Source organism: Narcine bancroftii, chromosome 6 (genome assembly GCF_036971445.1).
Source record: "Narcine bancroftii isolate sNarBan1 chromosome 6, sNarBan1.hap1, whole genome shotgun sequence".
NCBI classification, from domain to species: Eukaryota; Metazoa; Chordata; class Chondrichthyes; order Torpediniformes; family Narcinidae; genus Narcine; species Narcine bancroftii.
In genome coordinates, this window is record NC_091474.1 from 153388077 (window position 1) to 153406273 (window position 18197).

General features: G+C 38.5%; 1 protein-coding gene across 1 annotated transcript in view; it reads right to left on the reverse strand.

Moving 5' to 3' along the window:
• The window catches only part of mfsd2b (MFSD2 lysolipid transporter B, sphingolipid), an 83434-nt gene that overhangs the window by 46031 nt on the left and 19206 nt on the right, over positions 1–18197 (reverse strand). Inside the window, 2 exon segments of the mRNA XM_069888100.1 lie at positions 7070–7148; positions 9992–10115. Coding sequence (XP_069744201.1) covers positions 7070–7148; positions 9992–10115 — 203 coding nt within the window.

Here is an 18197-nt window from a genome sequence, read left to right on the forward strand (position 1 = left end):
TTGTTCAAAAGTATCTGTCTTTCCATCTACTGTGGCTGGTCCCATTTGAAGATCTCAATGATTTCTTCACAGAACAACACCTTCATCTGTCTGACTGGTATATGATCTTGGTTGGACTTCACTAAGGACAGTTTTTTCTGAGTCCATGTTTGTTTTGTCTTTTAGCCTTACTTGGTCACCAGTGTAGAGTTCTGGTAGGCTTTTTGTTCCTCTGTCAAATTAATACTTTTGCTTTTCTTTCTGTTGTTCTTTGAATTTCCTCATTTTCTACCTCTCTTTTGTTTTTAGGAGATTCTCCTGAAAGGGTAGGTTTGATCTTAGCCTACATCCCATAAGGAGTTGAGCTGGTGACATACCACACTCAAGCGTTGTACAGTAGACTAGCATGTTCTGATAGAAGTCTGTTTCACTGTCTTTTGCCTTGTTCATTGGTCTTTTCATTGTCTCCACTGATTTTTCCATTAGACCATTGGACTGTGGAAAATTAGGAATTAACATGGTGTATACAAAGTCCTACTCTTTGGCAAGCTGTTGGAACTTTAAATTGCAAAACTGGGGTCCACTGTCTGTGAAGACCTCACTTGCTATGCCATGTCTGGAGAATATGGCTTTCATACCTGTTATTACAGCATCTGCAGTGGTGGTGTTCAGTCTACTCACCTCTGGATAGAGGGAGTAATAGTCTGTGACTAGAAGATAGTCCTTCCCTTGACATTCGAATAGGTCAGCGCCTACCTTTTGGTAAGGTCTGTGTGGGGCTAGGTGTGGCTTTAGTGGTTCTGCAGGATTGCTTGCTTGATATTTCCTGCAAATTGTACAGTTTGACACTTCATTTGTTATAACATTGTTGATTCTTGGCTAGTGCATCACCTCTCGTGCTCTTTTCTTGCACTTTTCAATTCTGAGATGTCCTCCATAAATCCTTTTTAGCATCTTTTTTCTCAGACTCTATGGGATAAGGATTTTACTTCCTTTGTAGATGATGTCTTCAACCACTGATAGTTCCGCCCTGCAGTTCCAGTACTTTGAAACGTCAGGTGATCAATCCTGCTTCATGTTGGCCCATCCATCCAAGATGTTTTTTTCTCAGTTATCTCAGTGTTTCATCTTTGTTTGTCTCTGACTTTATGAGCTCCATTTTTGCATCTGATATGAGCAGTGCACTTGTGAGCATGTTCACAAAGGCATTCGCGTCTTCATCTATTTTGGTGTTTGTGGGCTCTCTCATCTCAATAGTTCTAGACAACGTGTCTACTGTGTACATTAGCTTACCCAGAGTGTACGTTAAATTCAGTGTATAGCATTGCAACATAATCATCAATTCTTTGTATTCTAAGCGGACATTCATTTAATGGCTTTTGGAACAATGCAATCAAGGGCTGATGGTCAGTCTCTATACTGATTGCTTGTCCTAACACAATCTTTCACAGGCGTGCATGATGCTGAGCAGCTCCTTTTCAATCTGAGTGTATCGCATCTCCATGACTGTCATTGAGCATGATGCATATGCAATAGGTTGCCAGTCATCATATTTTTGCAGAAGAATTGGACTGAGCCCACTATGTGATGTGTCTGATGATACCTTGTTGGGTCTCGCTGGGTGTGAAACCTCAGAAATGGTTTCTCTGTGAGTGGTTTCTTTAGCTCAGTCCATAACTTTTCTTGCTCATGATTCCACTCCCATTCAATGTTCTTTTCTGTTGGTCTTCTCAATGGAGCCATCTTTTCTGAGAGGTTGGATATGGATTTACCCATATTGTTGACCATTCCATTATATGTCTGTATGTCCTTTTTGTATTGTGGCCTTGCCATGTTCCCAAGAGTGGACAACTTTCTGGGATCTTGTCTGATGTCCTCATTGCCAATAATATCTTCTACAAATGTTTGTTCTGTCACCCTGAGCTGGCATTTCTCTCTATTCAGCTTCAGGTTTGCTTTCCATGTTGCTTCAAGCTCTTTCCTTAGTCTCTCATCATGCTCCATTCTTGCAGTTCCCCATACTATGATGTCATCCATTGAGCTATCAACATCCAGGTGCTCAAAGACCATATGGATAGTTTTGTGATACACTTCAGGAGCTGAGGTGATTCTGAATGGTAACCTTAGGAATATGTATCTGCCAAATGGACTTTTGAACATGCATAGTCTTGAACTTGCTTCATCCAATTTTAACTGCCAATATCCTGATGATGCATCTAACGCTGAAAAACTTTGCATTTGCAAACTGTGACATGATTTCTTCATGCATCGAATCTTAAAGTGTTCTCTCTTTATTGCTCTGTTTTGATCTCCTGGATCCAAGCAAATTCTAAGCTTTCCATTCTTTTTGTCCACAACAACAAGTGAATTCACCCACGCTGTTGGATCATCTATCTTCTGAATCACATTCAGCCTTTCCATCCTGTCCAACTCTGCTTTTAGTTGCTTTTGATGCGCAAATGGAACTTTTCTGCATGGATGTATTATCGGTGGCACACATTTATCCACTCTGATCATGTGTTCTCCTGGACAGCAGTCTAGACCATGAAATAGGTCATGGTACTCTTTCATGAGTTCATCATAGATGGTCTCTCCTTTGCTTTCCACAACAAGGACTCTTTACCAGGCTCAATTTTCACAGGCTGTTAAACCTAGTATGGCCTTTTGTACCACGCTGAATGCTTGCATGTGCTCTTTGTCCTTGTGTTTCACTTTGACTATGCATTCTCCTTGCACTGGTATATCGGTACCTGAATATCCTGTCACCTTCACTTTTGTTCCATACATCTTTGATCTGGGCCTAATCTTCTTAAAATCAGTCTCTGATATTACATTAATTGTGCTCCAGTATCCAATTTAACAAATGCATATGCCATTCACTTTTAATCTCAACATCCAGTCTCTGTTTTCTTTCTTGTTTTTAGTCACAACATCTACATAGAATTCCTCTATCTCCCTTTCATCTACTGCATGAACCTTGCTTTGTTGCACTTGGTTTCTATAGCAATGGGCATAATGGTGGCTTTTGTTGCACATATACCATATTTTACCATATGCTGGACATTGTTTTGGTAGGTGTTGTGTACCGCATTGACGACATGGCTTTATGTCTGTTCTTGCTCTTGCAGCTAGTTTCACTGAACAGCTTTTTTTGCATGTGTTTTTACAGTTTTTGTAGCCCTATAATGGAGGACCATCGCCTTCCCAAGATCGTGTTATATGGCGAGCTCTCCACTGGCCACTGTGACAGAGGTGCACCAAAGAAAAGGTACAAGGACTGCCTAAAGAAATCTCTTGGTGCCTGCCACATTGACCACCGCCAGTGGGCTGATAACGCCTCAAACCGTGCATCTTGGTGCCTCACAGTTTGGCGGGCAGCAACCTCCTTTGAAGAAGACCGCACGCCCCACCTCACTGACAAAAGGCAAAGGAGGAAAAACCCAACACCCAACCCCAACCAACCAATTTTCCCCTGCAACCGCTGCAACTGTGTCTGCCTGTCCCGCATCAGACTTGTCAGCCACAAACGAGCCTGCAGCTGACGTGGACTTTTTACCCCCTCCATAAATCTTCGTCCGCGAAGCCAAGCCAAAGAAGAGTGCTATGGCCTTTTCCAGGTCTAGATTTTGCTCTCAGCAGTCTTTCCCTTAGACTTTTATCTGGAATACTGCACACAAGTCTGTCTTTTATCATTGAGTCGGTCAGTCCACCACATTCACACATTTTGCTTCTGTTTCTCAATTCAGTCACATACTTATCAATACTTTCTTCTGTTTTTCGTACACATTTGAAAAATCTATGCCTCTCAAACATTATGCTATGTTTAGGTATGCAATGTACCTCAAACTGTTCCATTAGTTTTTCCACTTTCATTTTGTCTCCTTCAGCAGCAAATGTAAAGTTATTATACACCTTCATTACCCATGATATGTAAGAAAACTGATGCTTTCACTTTATCACTTTTCTCGACTACTCCAACTGCCACTAAATACAATCCAAAATGCTGTTTAAGTCTGTTCCAATTTTAAGCCACATAACCCGTCAACTGAAGTTTTGCTGGTGGATGTAATCCTTGCATTTTTCACTGTGTTGGCTTCTCTTCACTGATCAGTTGCTGATTTTAGATTTTCCTTTTAAAGTATTCCCTTCTAGTTTCCTTCATCCCACTTCTAACACCATGTTTCATCTTGTATTCATATGTGTGAGTTCTTAGACAACACATGGATGAAGGAAACTGTTCTTTAACGTTGTTGTAAACAGCACATGAGGCATGCCACGAGGCTGCAAACCTCCATTACAGATCTGCATACTGTGTGTCAGCCCCCTACTGGCAGCCAAGTCGAATCAAATAGTAAGGCATTGCTAGCTGCATTACAACCATGATCACTCTCAGTACAATGATCACTTTTGCTGGAAGATCCTGATTAGTGCAATCCTGATCTGGTAACCCTCCTCCCACTGCATTGTTGCCTCATTAACCATCAGAGTGATTTAGGGCTTGCATTGCCACTGAGGGGCAATTGGCCTCCAAGTCATACAACTAGTTGAAGTGATGAACCCCATTACTTTAAATCCACTTGCCATGCTGGAGGTTGATCAAAGTTCACCTATCATCTGTGAATGTCAGTATATGCTTTAATGAGTATTCTCATGTGAAGAAATTTATAGCCCATAAACTCTTTGATCTTTTGTTGCACGATCATAGCTGCAAAGTGCAACCAACCAATCAGCATTATTTTTTAAAAGATGCTTTGACCTTTTTTCTTCTGCAATATTACTTGATATTATATGAATAGGATATGATCTGTAAGCATCAAGATGATATTACAATGAAATTGAATCTGAATCGTGGTTTCTAATTTTAGCTGAATAAAATTTAAATGTTAATTATTTGTTTAGAATATCACAATATTGTTAGGTTTTCATCACGATTAATTGAAGCACCTTTCCCCAGTAAACCATCCATTATATCAAAGCAAAGATGAATCTCTGACTTTAACCTGAAGTCATATCTAAGACACCATTCATGAGGTCAGAAACAAAATGCTGAAGGTTTTAAATCTGCAAAGGCATAATTAGTGAGTTGGCTATGGTAAATAGGAAAACTTCATTAAGAGTATGGTAGTGAATAAGCAAAAGCTAATTACAAAATTAATGCATATCTTTAAGGCTAAACAACAGAAAAGGTGATCCACCTGTGGCTATTGAGAGAAGACATTATCAGACTTAGAATTTATGCAATTAAACCAATGCCTGAGGATTCAGCCATAAAGGACTAAGGCATTGATGAGGAAAGGGGCAATGTGTACAGGAATAGCCCACTGAGCAGCAGGAAAATAAACTGTAGAAGTTGTACAGAGATGTGTAAAAAGGAAAAGATCAGCTTAAGTTACAGAATGAGGCAAGTGAAATTATATTAGAGGAAAGTAGCATATACATTAAACAAATATTTCATGTCGGTCTGGAAAAGGCTACAGAAAATCTTTGGGCTATAATGGAGGATTAAAATTCGAGTAAATGTGATGCCCAAAGAAATCAGCATTCATGTAAAAGGTATTCCTGTGGAAATATACTGGGACTGAAAGGCAATAATTACCCATAGCCAAAGGATTTCGAAGCAATGGCCACGAAGAAGTGCATGTTCTAGATACCACCTCCCAAAATTTCTATTGTCTACTTATTAAAGGAGGGACAGAGAAAATCAGGAACTATAGATCTGGAATCTATTATTAAGAAAATGGAAAAGGAGCACTTCAAAAATAACAGAATTGCCGATGAACGTGGATTTGTGAAAGAAAATAATGTTTGACAAATCTGTTTGAATATTATGAAGTTATGTCAATCAGAATAGATAATGTGAACTAGTTAAGGTATCCAGGCCTTCTTAATAAGATGCTAAACAAGAAAATATTAAACAAATCTAAGCACCTTATATTGACAACAAATTGGAGAATTTTTAATGGGATTGGAATAAAAATGCCATTTTCATTTTGGGAGAATTGATATGGGGTGCTACAAAGATTGGTACTGGGCTTCATCTATTCTAAATCTTAGTCAAAGTGAGAGCAGCAAGTGACATAAACATGTTTGCTTATTATACCAACCTGAGTGGCAGTCTGGGCAGACAGACTTAAGGCGTATAAGGATAGGCGAGGACATGGTAGGTAGATGGAATGCATTTGCAGTAAAATGAGAGGTCATTCACTTTGATGGAAAAAATAGAAAATCATCATGGTTTCAAAAGGAGAGATTAAAATTTATTGCTGTTTGGAGGGGCCTGTGTATCCTTGCATGGGAAACACAGAAAGTTAACATACAGGTCCAGCAAGCAATTAGGAAAGCAAGTGATGCCACATTTATTGAGTTTAAGGAAAGAAATGTGTTGCTCCAGTTATACAAGGGAAACACGAAATGCTGGAGGAACTCAGCCGGTCTTTTCAGTATCCATTGAAGACAAAGATTTATTGCTGATGTTTCTGTCCTGAGCCCTTCTTCAAGGAATAAACAGAATAAGCAAAATGGGTAGCATTTCAGTGTTTTTTACCAGTTATACAAGGCATTGGTGAGATTGTATCTGGAATATATTGCAAAGTTCCCATTACAGTTTCTAAGAAAGGATACTGTTAAATTAGAGAGAGATCATTCTTAGGGTGGGACAATTTGTCGTATGTGATGAAATGTATGGTAGGTCTACACTAGGAATTAGAAATGATCTCATTAAAATGGTCCAATGGGCCTGAACAGGATAGATACAGAGATAATATTTACAACATTGGTCACAGTCTCAAAATACATACAAAGGTGGGAAATGTTTTCTCCATCCAGAAGGCAGTGAATTTTTGTTATTTCCACTATGGAGTCATATTGGAATCAAGGTATTTATGATCAGAGTGTGAACATGACATAAAATTAAAAGATGAAATTTAATTTGATGAAATAGCAAAGTAGCCCCAAGGGGTTGAATGGCTAATTCCTGTTCTTATGTTCCTTTTTATGAAGTAGTTATTAATTGACTAAATACATCTATTTACTATTCCCAGAAAATGTCACTTATTATACTGGAACTTCTTTTGCAAGATATTATACTTACGGTAAGCAGTTGCTGTGTCTCTCTCCTTCTGGTCGCTGCTCAGAAACATGGTGAGGGCTGAGTATGGTACATGGAAACACTGGAAAAGGAGATATAATTGATGATGTATAGCTGGACTCCTTTAGATTATCCTCAGCATTCAATGAAGACTAGCATACAGTCTAGACTATTACTTGTCAGAGATGTTCCAGATCATGGATTAACCATTTTCTAGTTTTCATCTACAAATAGCTATTTGGAATCAAATGCTTCCAGAGATTATTATTATTTAATATTTCTATTGAAATGCAGAATTAAGGTCATTTGGAAAAGCTTTGACTTTAAGCTTCTGATCGTTGTTACATTTTCACTTGTGCGTTTTTGAATTTTTTGTGCATTTTTTGAATTTTCAACTCTTTTTCAGAAAATAAAATAATATATTTGCTCTTTAGTGGAGCAATAAAGGATAAGACAAGTATTGATCTGTAAAATGTTTGGCTACAGTTGCCTTATTCATTTGTAAATGTGTTAACATGACATTTATTAGCAAGGAAAATGCTACATAAATGTAATGAATTCAAAATATTATTTGCATTAGTATTGCACTTCATACAATTTTCTTTTAATAAGTTTTATAATAGAGTGGCTTCCTCCATTGCTCTATTTCTTTTGATGATGCACATTACAATTCTACTTGAGCCCGTTTAGAAGAATTTATCAAGTAAATTAAGGATTCAGTAAGCACCAATATGATATGCAAAAAATTATAATACTTTTGGTTACTCCTATTAGAAGAGACAAATTTACTACAGGATATATGAACATCTGAAGGATATGATTTTATTACTGCATGTTTCTACGGCTGCCTCAAGTAGAAATTTTAAAACAGAAAACAAATATTTTATTTTAAAATCACAAATATCTGAGAGGTGATTTATGTTGATTCTGTGAGGATGAAGATACCTCCGATACAGAATAAGTAAACTATATGTATAAGTATATTAATTTACTCATAAATCAGAAGACAGTTTGCTGCATGAAAAGGTATAAGGATTATTGGTGATGTATCTTCACCTTTGCTACATAAAGGCACTGTTTGACCTGTTGAGCTTCTCAGGCATTTGTGTGTATTTTCATGAGTCTCATCAATTCACTCAAAAAATCAAAGGCAGTCAGATTCTGCACTGATAATCAAACCCACTACTTATTTATGACCTGGTATGTTAAGGAACTTAAAAGAGTCAATGTTCACCCTGACTTGGTGGTAGTAAGACATACTAGCAAGATATGCAAAATGAGAGTCCTGAGATTTTTGTTGGAGAACCATCACAGAATTATGATGTTAGACATTATCCAAAATATCAGATATGGAGTGAATCAAGAAAGAGGTACTTAATTTTAATGTTTAATTTCATAGAAATGTAGGCCAACCACTAAATTGTTTGGAGTAGGTTGTTTAAGAGTGCTGCAATACAAGACAAATAGAAATACTAAACATACAAGTTAAATTCAAAATGTGGGGATTTTTGGATAATCAATGTATAATTTAATTTTGGAATGAAGGATTTAATTGAAGGTTAGAATACACTGAATGCATAGTTATGGAACAATGTTAGAGTTGAGGATGTACTGAGAGTAGGATTTCAGTGATAAATTTACTGGTCCAGTTTCCGAAGTCCAACTCTTGATACTAAATGACATCAATGACAGCTTCAAAGATTCATTGCAAATCAATACATTTTCAGTTGATACAGAAAAAAGACAGTTGACATTTTGCCACATAAAAGGTTCCATTAAAGTTACACTGTGTACCATGTTTGTGGATCAAATTAGCTGGATGGAATTCCAGTACACATACTAGTATTTATTTTTAAGTTTACCAAACAGAATATTTTGTTATTCTGTTCTTGAGTTGAACTAAAAATTCATTCAGAGGTTTTTATTAAACTATTTACCTTCCTTCAATTAAATAAATAGCCAAATTTAGCATTTGTACACCAAGCCTCCAAGTGGGGCCTGAAGTTTAATGCTGTTGATGGCATTGAATTGCCAGATGAACAGTTAACTTCAAACATTGATTGAGCCTCAAAAGAGATGACCTGAAGCTAAAAGAATTGGCATCAGGGGAGCAATTTATTTATCTTTCATTCACACCACCAAGCCTTTATAACAAGCCATAATAAGTTTGGCCACTGTGCCAGAGCAACAAACAGAAAAATTCATATCCAATTCTGGCCCCATTGCTTTAGATCGCATTCATATAAGGCACACAAAACTGATTGGAAGAAATAAGATGCTGGTTATTTGGAACTTGGCAATGATCATGAGATCATGAGATCAATCCAGCACATTGTACCTTTTTTTCATTTGTTTGTCTGTCATGTAACCTGGAAAAGGGGGCTGCATGGTTCAGTCCAGTTTGCTTCAATGCATTTTAAGATAAATGAATAACCACTAGTCTCCCAAAATTGACTATCAGTTATTTTTCACTAGTTTTGGGACTGTGCTGTAGCTACAGGAATTCATAAAAAACACAAGTACAGTACAGCTATGTACAGGATAACTGAAGTTATCAATTGATAAAGTGCACATTGTTACATTTTCTGCTATTTAGTTTATTATGTTACATTTATCTACATTAAATTCAAAAACTCTTTTAGTGAGCCATTTGATTTATTGAGGATGCTTTGAATTATATCTATGTGCCCCTCTGTTCATTCTATCCGATACAAAGGCCTTATTAGTAAATTAGCTCAAAACACTTGCTTCAGAAATACTCCAGACATGCTCCATGTATGATTGTATGTAGGACTACCTTCCCTTATGTTTACTTTAAAATAACTTTTTTTCGATCCATCAATTTTATACCTTGTGCAGACCAGTTACAATCCTTGCACAATATTTAATAACAGACTGTGTTAAATCATTATTTTAGGTACTTACTGTTAGCAGAGTCTGGAACAGGCAATAGAAGACCAGGTACCAAAGGAACTTCCCTGCTTTCAGTGGTGGCACATACCAAAGAAGAATGTAGGACACAACTGCAAAAGGTGCCGAGCTGATAATCCTGAAAGAATGCGGAAAGCATGGTATTTTAATTAAAATGTACCAAGGAAAGAAACTAAAGTTATGCGTTAACATAACTCACTTGAAAAGGCATGATAAATCTCTTTTGGGTAGGGGATTGTTACCAATTTTCAATGAAGTCCATCAACAACTTAATGCTCAGGACATCACAGATGCTAGGAAGAGCCTTTCAGCAAAAAAATCTTCCTGCTGTGAGAACCCATCACTATCAATAGTAAAAGCTTCAGAGGAAGGGAGTTTGCATCAGGGGTTGAAATGAGGGGCGAGGCCTGGAGGTGGGAAGATGTTTAAGGGGTTTAGTTAAATGGAACATAGTTTGTTCAATGAGAGATAGGGAGTTGTTAGTTGGAAAGATGACTCGTGGAATAGAATCAGTGCACATGAGGAAATTGTGAGTGAAGAGGATATGGAAGTGAGCAACATGAAAAGGTCGCCTGGAAGAGGATACCACGGACTCACTGACCTAATAATGCTCATTCCACTGTGAAAAATGCTAATGTAAGTCTTAACCTCCACTGTTTGTTACTTTTCGCAGACCTCAATTGTGCAGCATAAATCTGTTCTTTTTTTTTTTCTTTGGCTTGGCTTCGCGGACGAAGATTTATGGAGGGGGTAAAAAGTCCACGTCAGCTGCAGGCTCGTTTGTGGCTGACCAGTCCGATGCGGGACAGGCAGACACGATTGCAGCGGTTGCAAGGGAAAATTGGTTGGTTGGGGTTGGGTGTTGGGTTTTTCCTCCTTTGCCTTTTGTCAGTGAGATGGGCTCTGCGGTCTTCTTCAAAGGAGGCTGCTGCCCGCCAAACTGTGAGGCGCCAAGATGCACGGTTTGAGGCGTTATCAGCCCACTGGCGGTGGTCAATGTGGCAGGCACCAAGAGATTTCTTTAGGCAGTCCTTGTACCTTTTCTTTGGTGCACCTCTGTCACGGTGGCCAGTGGAGAGCTCGCCATATAATACGATCTTGGGAAGGCGATGGTCCTCCATTCTGGAGACGTGACCCATCCAGCGCAGCTGGATCTTCAGCAGCGTGGACTCGATGCTGTCGACCTCTGCCATCTCGAGTACCTCGACGTTAGGGGTGTGAGCGCTCCAATGGATGTTGAGGATGGAGCGGAGACAACGCTGGTGGAAGCGTTCTAGGAGCCGTAGGTGGTGCCGGTAGAGGACCCATGATTCGGAGCCGAACAGGAGTGTGGGTATGACAACGGCTCTGTATACGCTTATCTTTGTGAGGTTTTTCAGTTGGTTGTTTTTCCAGACTCTTTTGTGTAGTCTTCCAAAGGCGCTATTTGCCTTGGCGAGTCTGTTGTCTATCTCATTGTCGATCCTTGCATCTGATGAAATGGTGCAGCCGAGATAGGTAAACTGGTTGACCGTTTTGAGTTTTGTGTGCCCGATGGAGAAAAACTACTGCAGTTATCTGCCTGGACTACTATGGCAGCACCTCACAGGCCCACAACCTCTACCATCACGAAGTACAAGGGCAGCTGGTATTTGGCAATAAAACCACTTCCCAATTCTCCTCCGAGACACAACGATCAATACCCAGAAGTATAACGTCATTCCTTCATCATTTCTAGGTCGAAATCTTGGAACTCCTTCCCAACAGTTCAAATAAATAACACCACCATCTATGCAAAGAAATGACAATAAATGCAGTACTTGCCAGTAATATCTAGATTCTGACAGAAAGAAACCAGAATAATCAACAGCCATTGTGCAAGGTCATTTTGAGTGAACCTTAATTAAATTCAACTGCTAAAATAATGCTATAAATGTTATCATTTACATTTGAACATCTAACATGTCTGATATTCCTTTTTGTTGGTAACTGATAAATTATGCCTTTTTGCATTCAGAGACAGAGATGTTACCTTTGCTAACATTTATTTAAGGATAAAAACAATGTAGGTTCCTTAAATAATAGGTCATTTTGCAAGCAAAGTGACAGTCATCTCATACAAGTACAACAAGTAGAACGTAGTACAAAAGTAGAGTTACAGAGGGAGATCAGTTACTTGGGAGCAAAGGCAAAATATGTTGACTATTTTGGGGTTAGATCATAAGTACATAATATATAGGTGCAAGAGTACCCCATCTGGTCCATCAAACTGTCCCTTCAATATATTTAATGAGGCAGCTTCAACAGCATCCTCAGGCAAAGAATTCTACATTCACAACTCACAGAGTAAAACAGTTCCTCCTTATCTCCATCCTAACACTGCTCCCCTGAACCATGAGGCTATGGCCCTTAGTTTTAGTCTTACCTACTAGTAGGAACAACTTTCCTGCCTCTGTCTTATTTCTCCCTTTCATTATTTTATATTTCTATAAAACTTTCTCTCATTCTTCTGAATTCCAGCGAATATTGTCCCAAACAACTCAATCTCTCTTTATAGGCTAATCCCCTCATCTCTGGAACTAACCCAGTGAACCTTCTGTGCACTTCCCCCAAAGCCAGTTTATCCTTTTACAAGTAAGGAGACCAGAAATGCAAACAGTACCCCAGGTGCAGCAGATCCTCCCTGCTCTTAAATTTAATCACTTTGGCAACGAAGGCCAATATTCCATTTGTGTTCTGATTACCCATTGCACCCGCAAGTTAATCTTTTGTGATTCTTCCAAAGTGGATGACCTTGGATTTACCAACATTGTACTCCATCTGCCAGACCCTTGTCCACTCAGTCAACCTATCTATAGGCTTTTATAATCCTCTGCACAATTTGCTTTTCCACTCAATTTCATGTCATGAGCAAACTACAGTACATTTATTCAGGAGTCCGATGATGGCAGGAAGGAAACTGTCCTTGAATCTGATAGTGTGTGAAATCATGCTTGTCAATCTTCTACCTTATAGAAGGGGGTGAAGACAGTGTCACTGAGAAGAGATGAGTAGTATAATATGTTGACTCTATTGGTAGCACATTCCTCCTGTCGTGCAGCAACCATAACTGTATACAATACCCAAACATTTTCCCAATGTTTTCCAAGACTACAAGTGGGATTTTTCTATTCTGAGGCTATGCCCTCTGCCCCAGACTCCCTCATCAGAGGAAACAACCATTTCATGTCCACTCTATCCAGTCCTTTCACTATTCTAAACTCACCATCTAAACTCCAGCAAGTATAGCCCCAGAGCCATTAAAAGCACCTTTTATGATATTCCTATCATTTTAGTGAATCTCCCCTGGACCCTCTCTAATGCCAATGGGGAATCAAGGGATATTAGATACTAAGGGAATCAAGAAATATTGGAAAATGCTCAAGATGACACTGAGGTGAGTTTGATGTATTGCTTTGCAGGCTCAAGGACCCAAAAGGCTAAGCTGCTCCTATTTCCTATGTTATTAATGGCTGAATATGCCAACAAACTATTCTTTGAAAGCACGAGTGCAAAATGCTTGCTTTTTCATTGCAATTTAATCAACTGCTTAGCAATTTTGCAATGTGTTTTCCTTGTTATAAACATTTTGTAGTCAGTAATTCGAATTCAACACTAGATAATCAAAGTAACTTTGGAAATATTGTTTACCTATTTATTTATTTGTATAAATGAATACTTGTTCTGCATATATGTAGTTTGTCTGTATGTGTGTTATGACTAGTGAATGTAGTTTTGTTCGATTGTTCTTGTCCAATCAGATAAAAATAAACTTGGCTCAACTTGACTTTAATGAATTTTGAAGTGAAAAGTTGGTGAAAATTGAAATAATCCTCCTTTATTGAACAGGCTATAGGCACTCAGATAAGATCAGTAAATGAGAAACTCAAACATATTTCTGGCAAGAAAGGAAGGAGTCCACCTACAGTACGTCAATGATTTGTTAAAAATAGACTGGAGCAAGAAGATTTTGTTTAAAACTGTCTGTCATTTGGCATTGGTTGGAAAGCCTGCTTAGAAAGACCAGACAATGGGTGAACAAAATCTTTAAATGCACTTCTATGTATATGAGCCAAAATTTTTGATTGAAACAGGGAGCTATGCTCTGCATGAGTTAGGAGGTTTCCATTTGATTCTTCCTTTAAATTGCTGCCAGCTTGGCAGATGGATTTGTTGGGTTAAACGAGATTTTTTTTAAATAGCAGCCACTGCCTCAAAATGATTGGAGAAAGTTTGTGTCTCGATAGAGCTAAAGAAATGGTGGCCATTTCCAGGATTCACTGGGAAACCAAATTATCTGCAGGGAGTGGAGGAGGCACGAATAACCTTTTAACACCTTTTATCCCAAACTCCAGCCCAGTTTACCAAAATGCTTATTCCTTTGTAAGACCAATGGAGCACATCCCTGAGGAATATACTACATTGAGGAGGCCACTTTGGAGATGAACATTATGTTTATTTTGACTGAAATTGGATTCAGGATTGTCTAGCCCACAGAAGACAGAGGGTTTGGTGGAAGGGTATTATTCTGCAGCTGATCCATAACCAGTGGTGTTCTCCAGGGATCGATGTCAGGAGCATTTCAGTACAAAAATAAAAATGTCTTGTTGCAGTTATATATAAAATGTTGGGATTGGTCACACTTGAAGTATTGTGTGCAGTTCTGATTGCTCAAGTTAATGGAGGACCAGGGGGCTTTACCAGGATGTTGTCTGGATTATAAGGTATGAGCTATGGGAAGAGGTTGTACAAACCTGTTTTGTTCTCTCTAAATTTATGAGAGGCTTTGATGGTCAGAATATTTTTCCTAAGGTAAATATGTCACATATTTGTGTTTAACCCTTTGAACTCTATGTCTCTGTTTTCAGGGACTACCAACAAGTGCATATACAGTAGTCTGTGTTTGTTTTCCGGGACTGGTTTTATACCCAACCACCTGCTGGTTTATACTGGTGTTCATACTGTAGTTTACCCATGGACCCAGTTGGGAGTATAGATTATAAAAGATTAAAAATGGCCGGAGTCCAAAGGGTTAAGGTAAAGGAGGGAAAGATTAAAGGAGATGAGCAGGACAAATTTTGTTTTAGACATAGAGAGTGCCTCGAACAGATGACCAGAGGTTGTGACGGAAGCAGATACAACGCTAGTGTTTAAAAATCTTCGAGATAGAATGCAAGGAATAGACCGATATATATCATGTAAGAAGCAGAGTTTCATTTTAATTTGAACAACATATTCAGCACAGACACATGGGTCGAAGAGCCTGTTCCAGTGCTGTACTCTTCTATGTTTTAATAGATCAGATTAGATACTATTTATTGTCGTAATAAAACAGAAATGTAACATTACATGAACTTGCCTTGAGTTCCTGATATTTCTATTTCATGAAAAGTGATTTAAATCCTTGAACATTCAGTTAAAATTGCTGCTTACAATTTTCATTTGCCCTTTCTTAAAGTTCTAAAATGTAAGGGTCTATGAATTTTTCAAAGGGAATGTGCCCATTCTTATACTTTGAAGAGAAAGGGACTGAGGAAATGAAGGATGTTATGTATGAATAAAAATCATCTTGCCTTATATGCTCATTAGTGCAAACTCCAGAACTAAGAAAACTTTATTCAAAACTTTCCCTGAGCAGCCAGTATTACAGAAGATTTCATAACCCACTGTACCACTTCTTATGTCAGTACCAATTAGGGTTACCACTGCCTTGAATTTCTTTCTGCTCTGATGTTTTCTGGCAGCATCAGTTCTTTGTGCCAAATTAGTCAGCTAGCTGAATTAAGCTGGTTACCTGCACTCTGTTTAGAAAGGTTGAACAATTTCTTGTTTTCCCAGACAAGCAAAAAGATCAAAAACTATCCTATTTCAATGATTGTCAATAGTTGTCAAATTGTCAAATGGCATTGAACCATTTCTATTTTAAATAGGACAGACTTCATTCAGGTAATATTCAACTAATGTGCAATGCTAATTCTTGAATCCTTCAAATCAATGCCAGTTACAAATAAAGCTGCCACAATACTCCCTTTGTGCGACAGACCACTAGCTCAGAACTTCTGGCTTGCAGCCAACTAACCAGGTTGCTGGTTGATCATCAAAGTGATTCCCTGCAGCTACAGCCCAATGATTGCAATAACATTGTCTCAGGATGAATGGGACTAGGATAAAAAATATCCTTATGTTATCAGTAAAAGAGTTCAGCAACTAATGGAGTTCTCAAATCCCAATTTTTAACTGTATCATTGGGGCCTGAACTCTAACTGGTTAATTCTGCTCTTGAGTTTAAAAATTCTCTCTAACCTCCATTACCTTATTTAAATCTAAACCATTTTGTATGAGACATGTAATCTTTAATCAAGGATAACATGCTCTTATAGTGAAATAAATCCTGTAATGGCAAACAAAAACATTCTGACAAGAAGGTGTTGTCGATTTTTTGGCTCTTAGTGATTAATTTGATAGTCAATTTGATTCTTCTGTCACTTTGTCAGTATTGAATTGTTTTGATACTAATTTACACCCCCAACACTTAGATTCTTTTGGAATTTAGAAGAACGATGGATGATCTTATTGAAATATATCGGATCCTAAGGGAGCATGATAGGGTGGATTTTGAGATGTTTCTATGAGAGGGAGAGTCTTAAGTAAAAAAAAGACTACATGATAAAAGAGGTTGACACTTAAAATTAAGGTGTTCAGGAAATTCTTCTGGAAAAGAATTCTAAATCTCTGGAAGTTTAAATAAAATCCCAGAATGGCAAAGGCTAGATGACTGTATATGTTTAGGGAGTGATAAATATGTTTTTGAAAGATCAAAGAATGAAAGACCCATGAAGGGAGTTTGGAGCTGGGGCAGATTAGCAATGATTGTCTTGGATGGTGGGGCAACTTGAGGGTCCAATTTTCTTGACTTTTTCTTATATGTCCTTTTAAAATAGCAACTGCAACCATTTCTATCATTTTAGAAATGAGGGATCAAGTGGAAGTGTGAATGTATGTGTTAGTGACGAAGATGTGAGTAGTGAATCAGGGGAGGCACACGAGAAAATAAGTCTGAACATTATGTTTGTGTCTTGAAAAATATCACAGCTAAAAGATATTAAAATGAAATTTTTGGGGAATGATTTGTTGTGGTGCTTCCCAGTTGAAACTGTGATATCAACATAGAAACATAGAAACATAGAAGATAGGAGCAGGAGTAGGTAGGTCATTCGACCCTTCGAGCCTGCTCCACCATTCAACGAGATCATGGCTGTTCTTAAAGTTCAGTACCCCGTCCCCGCCTTCTCTCCGTAACCTTTAATACCCTTATACTGAAGAAATATACCTAATTCCCTCTTAAATATATTTAATGAACCTGCCTCTACTGCCCTCTGTGGCAATGAATTCCACAGATTCACCACCCTCTGGGTAAAGAAATTCCTCCTCATCTCGGTCCTAAATGGTTTGCCTATTCTCCTCAAACCATGGCCCCGGGTTCTGGATTTTCCCATCATTGGAAACATCCCATCTGCATCCATTCTGTCCAGTCCTGCCAGAATTTTATATGTCTCTATGAGATCCCCTCTCAATCTTCTAAACTCCAGCGAGTACAATCCCAATTTGCACAATCTTTCCTATTGTCTATTGTCTATTGTCTATTCCTGCCATTCCAGGTATCAGCCTGGTGAATCGCCTCTGCACTCCCTCCATTGCAAGAACATTCTTCCTTAGATAAGGTGACCAAAACTGCACACAATACTCCAGGTGGGGTCTCACCAAGGCCCTGTACAGCTGCAGTAAGGTATCCTTGTTCCTATACTCAAACCCTCTTGATATGAAGGCCAACATACCATTTGCCTTTTTAACCACCTGCTGTATCTGCATCCTTGCCTTCAGAGACTGGTGTACAAGTACCCCTAGGTCTCTCTGCACTTCCCCATCTCTTAATCTATTGCCATTCAAATAGTAATCTTCCCTCGGTTTGTATTACCAAAGTGGATAACCTCACATTTATCCACATTGTAGTGCATTTGCCATGTATCTGCCCAGTCCCTCAATTTGTCCAAATCACACTGGAGCTTCCTGACCCCCTCTTCCGTGCACACAACCCCTCCTAGCTTAGTGTCATCTGCAAATTTGGAGATATTACATCCAATCCCCTCATCCAGATCATTAATGTAAATTGTGAACAGCTGGC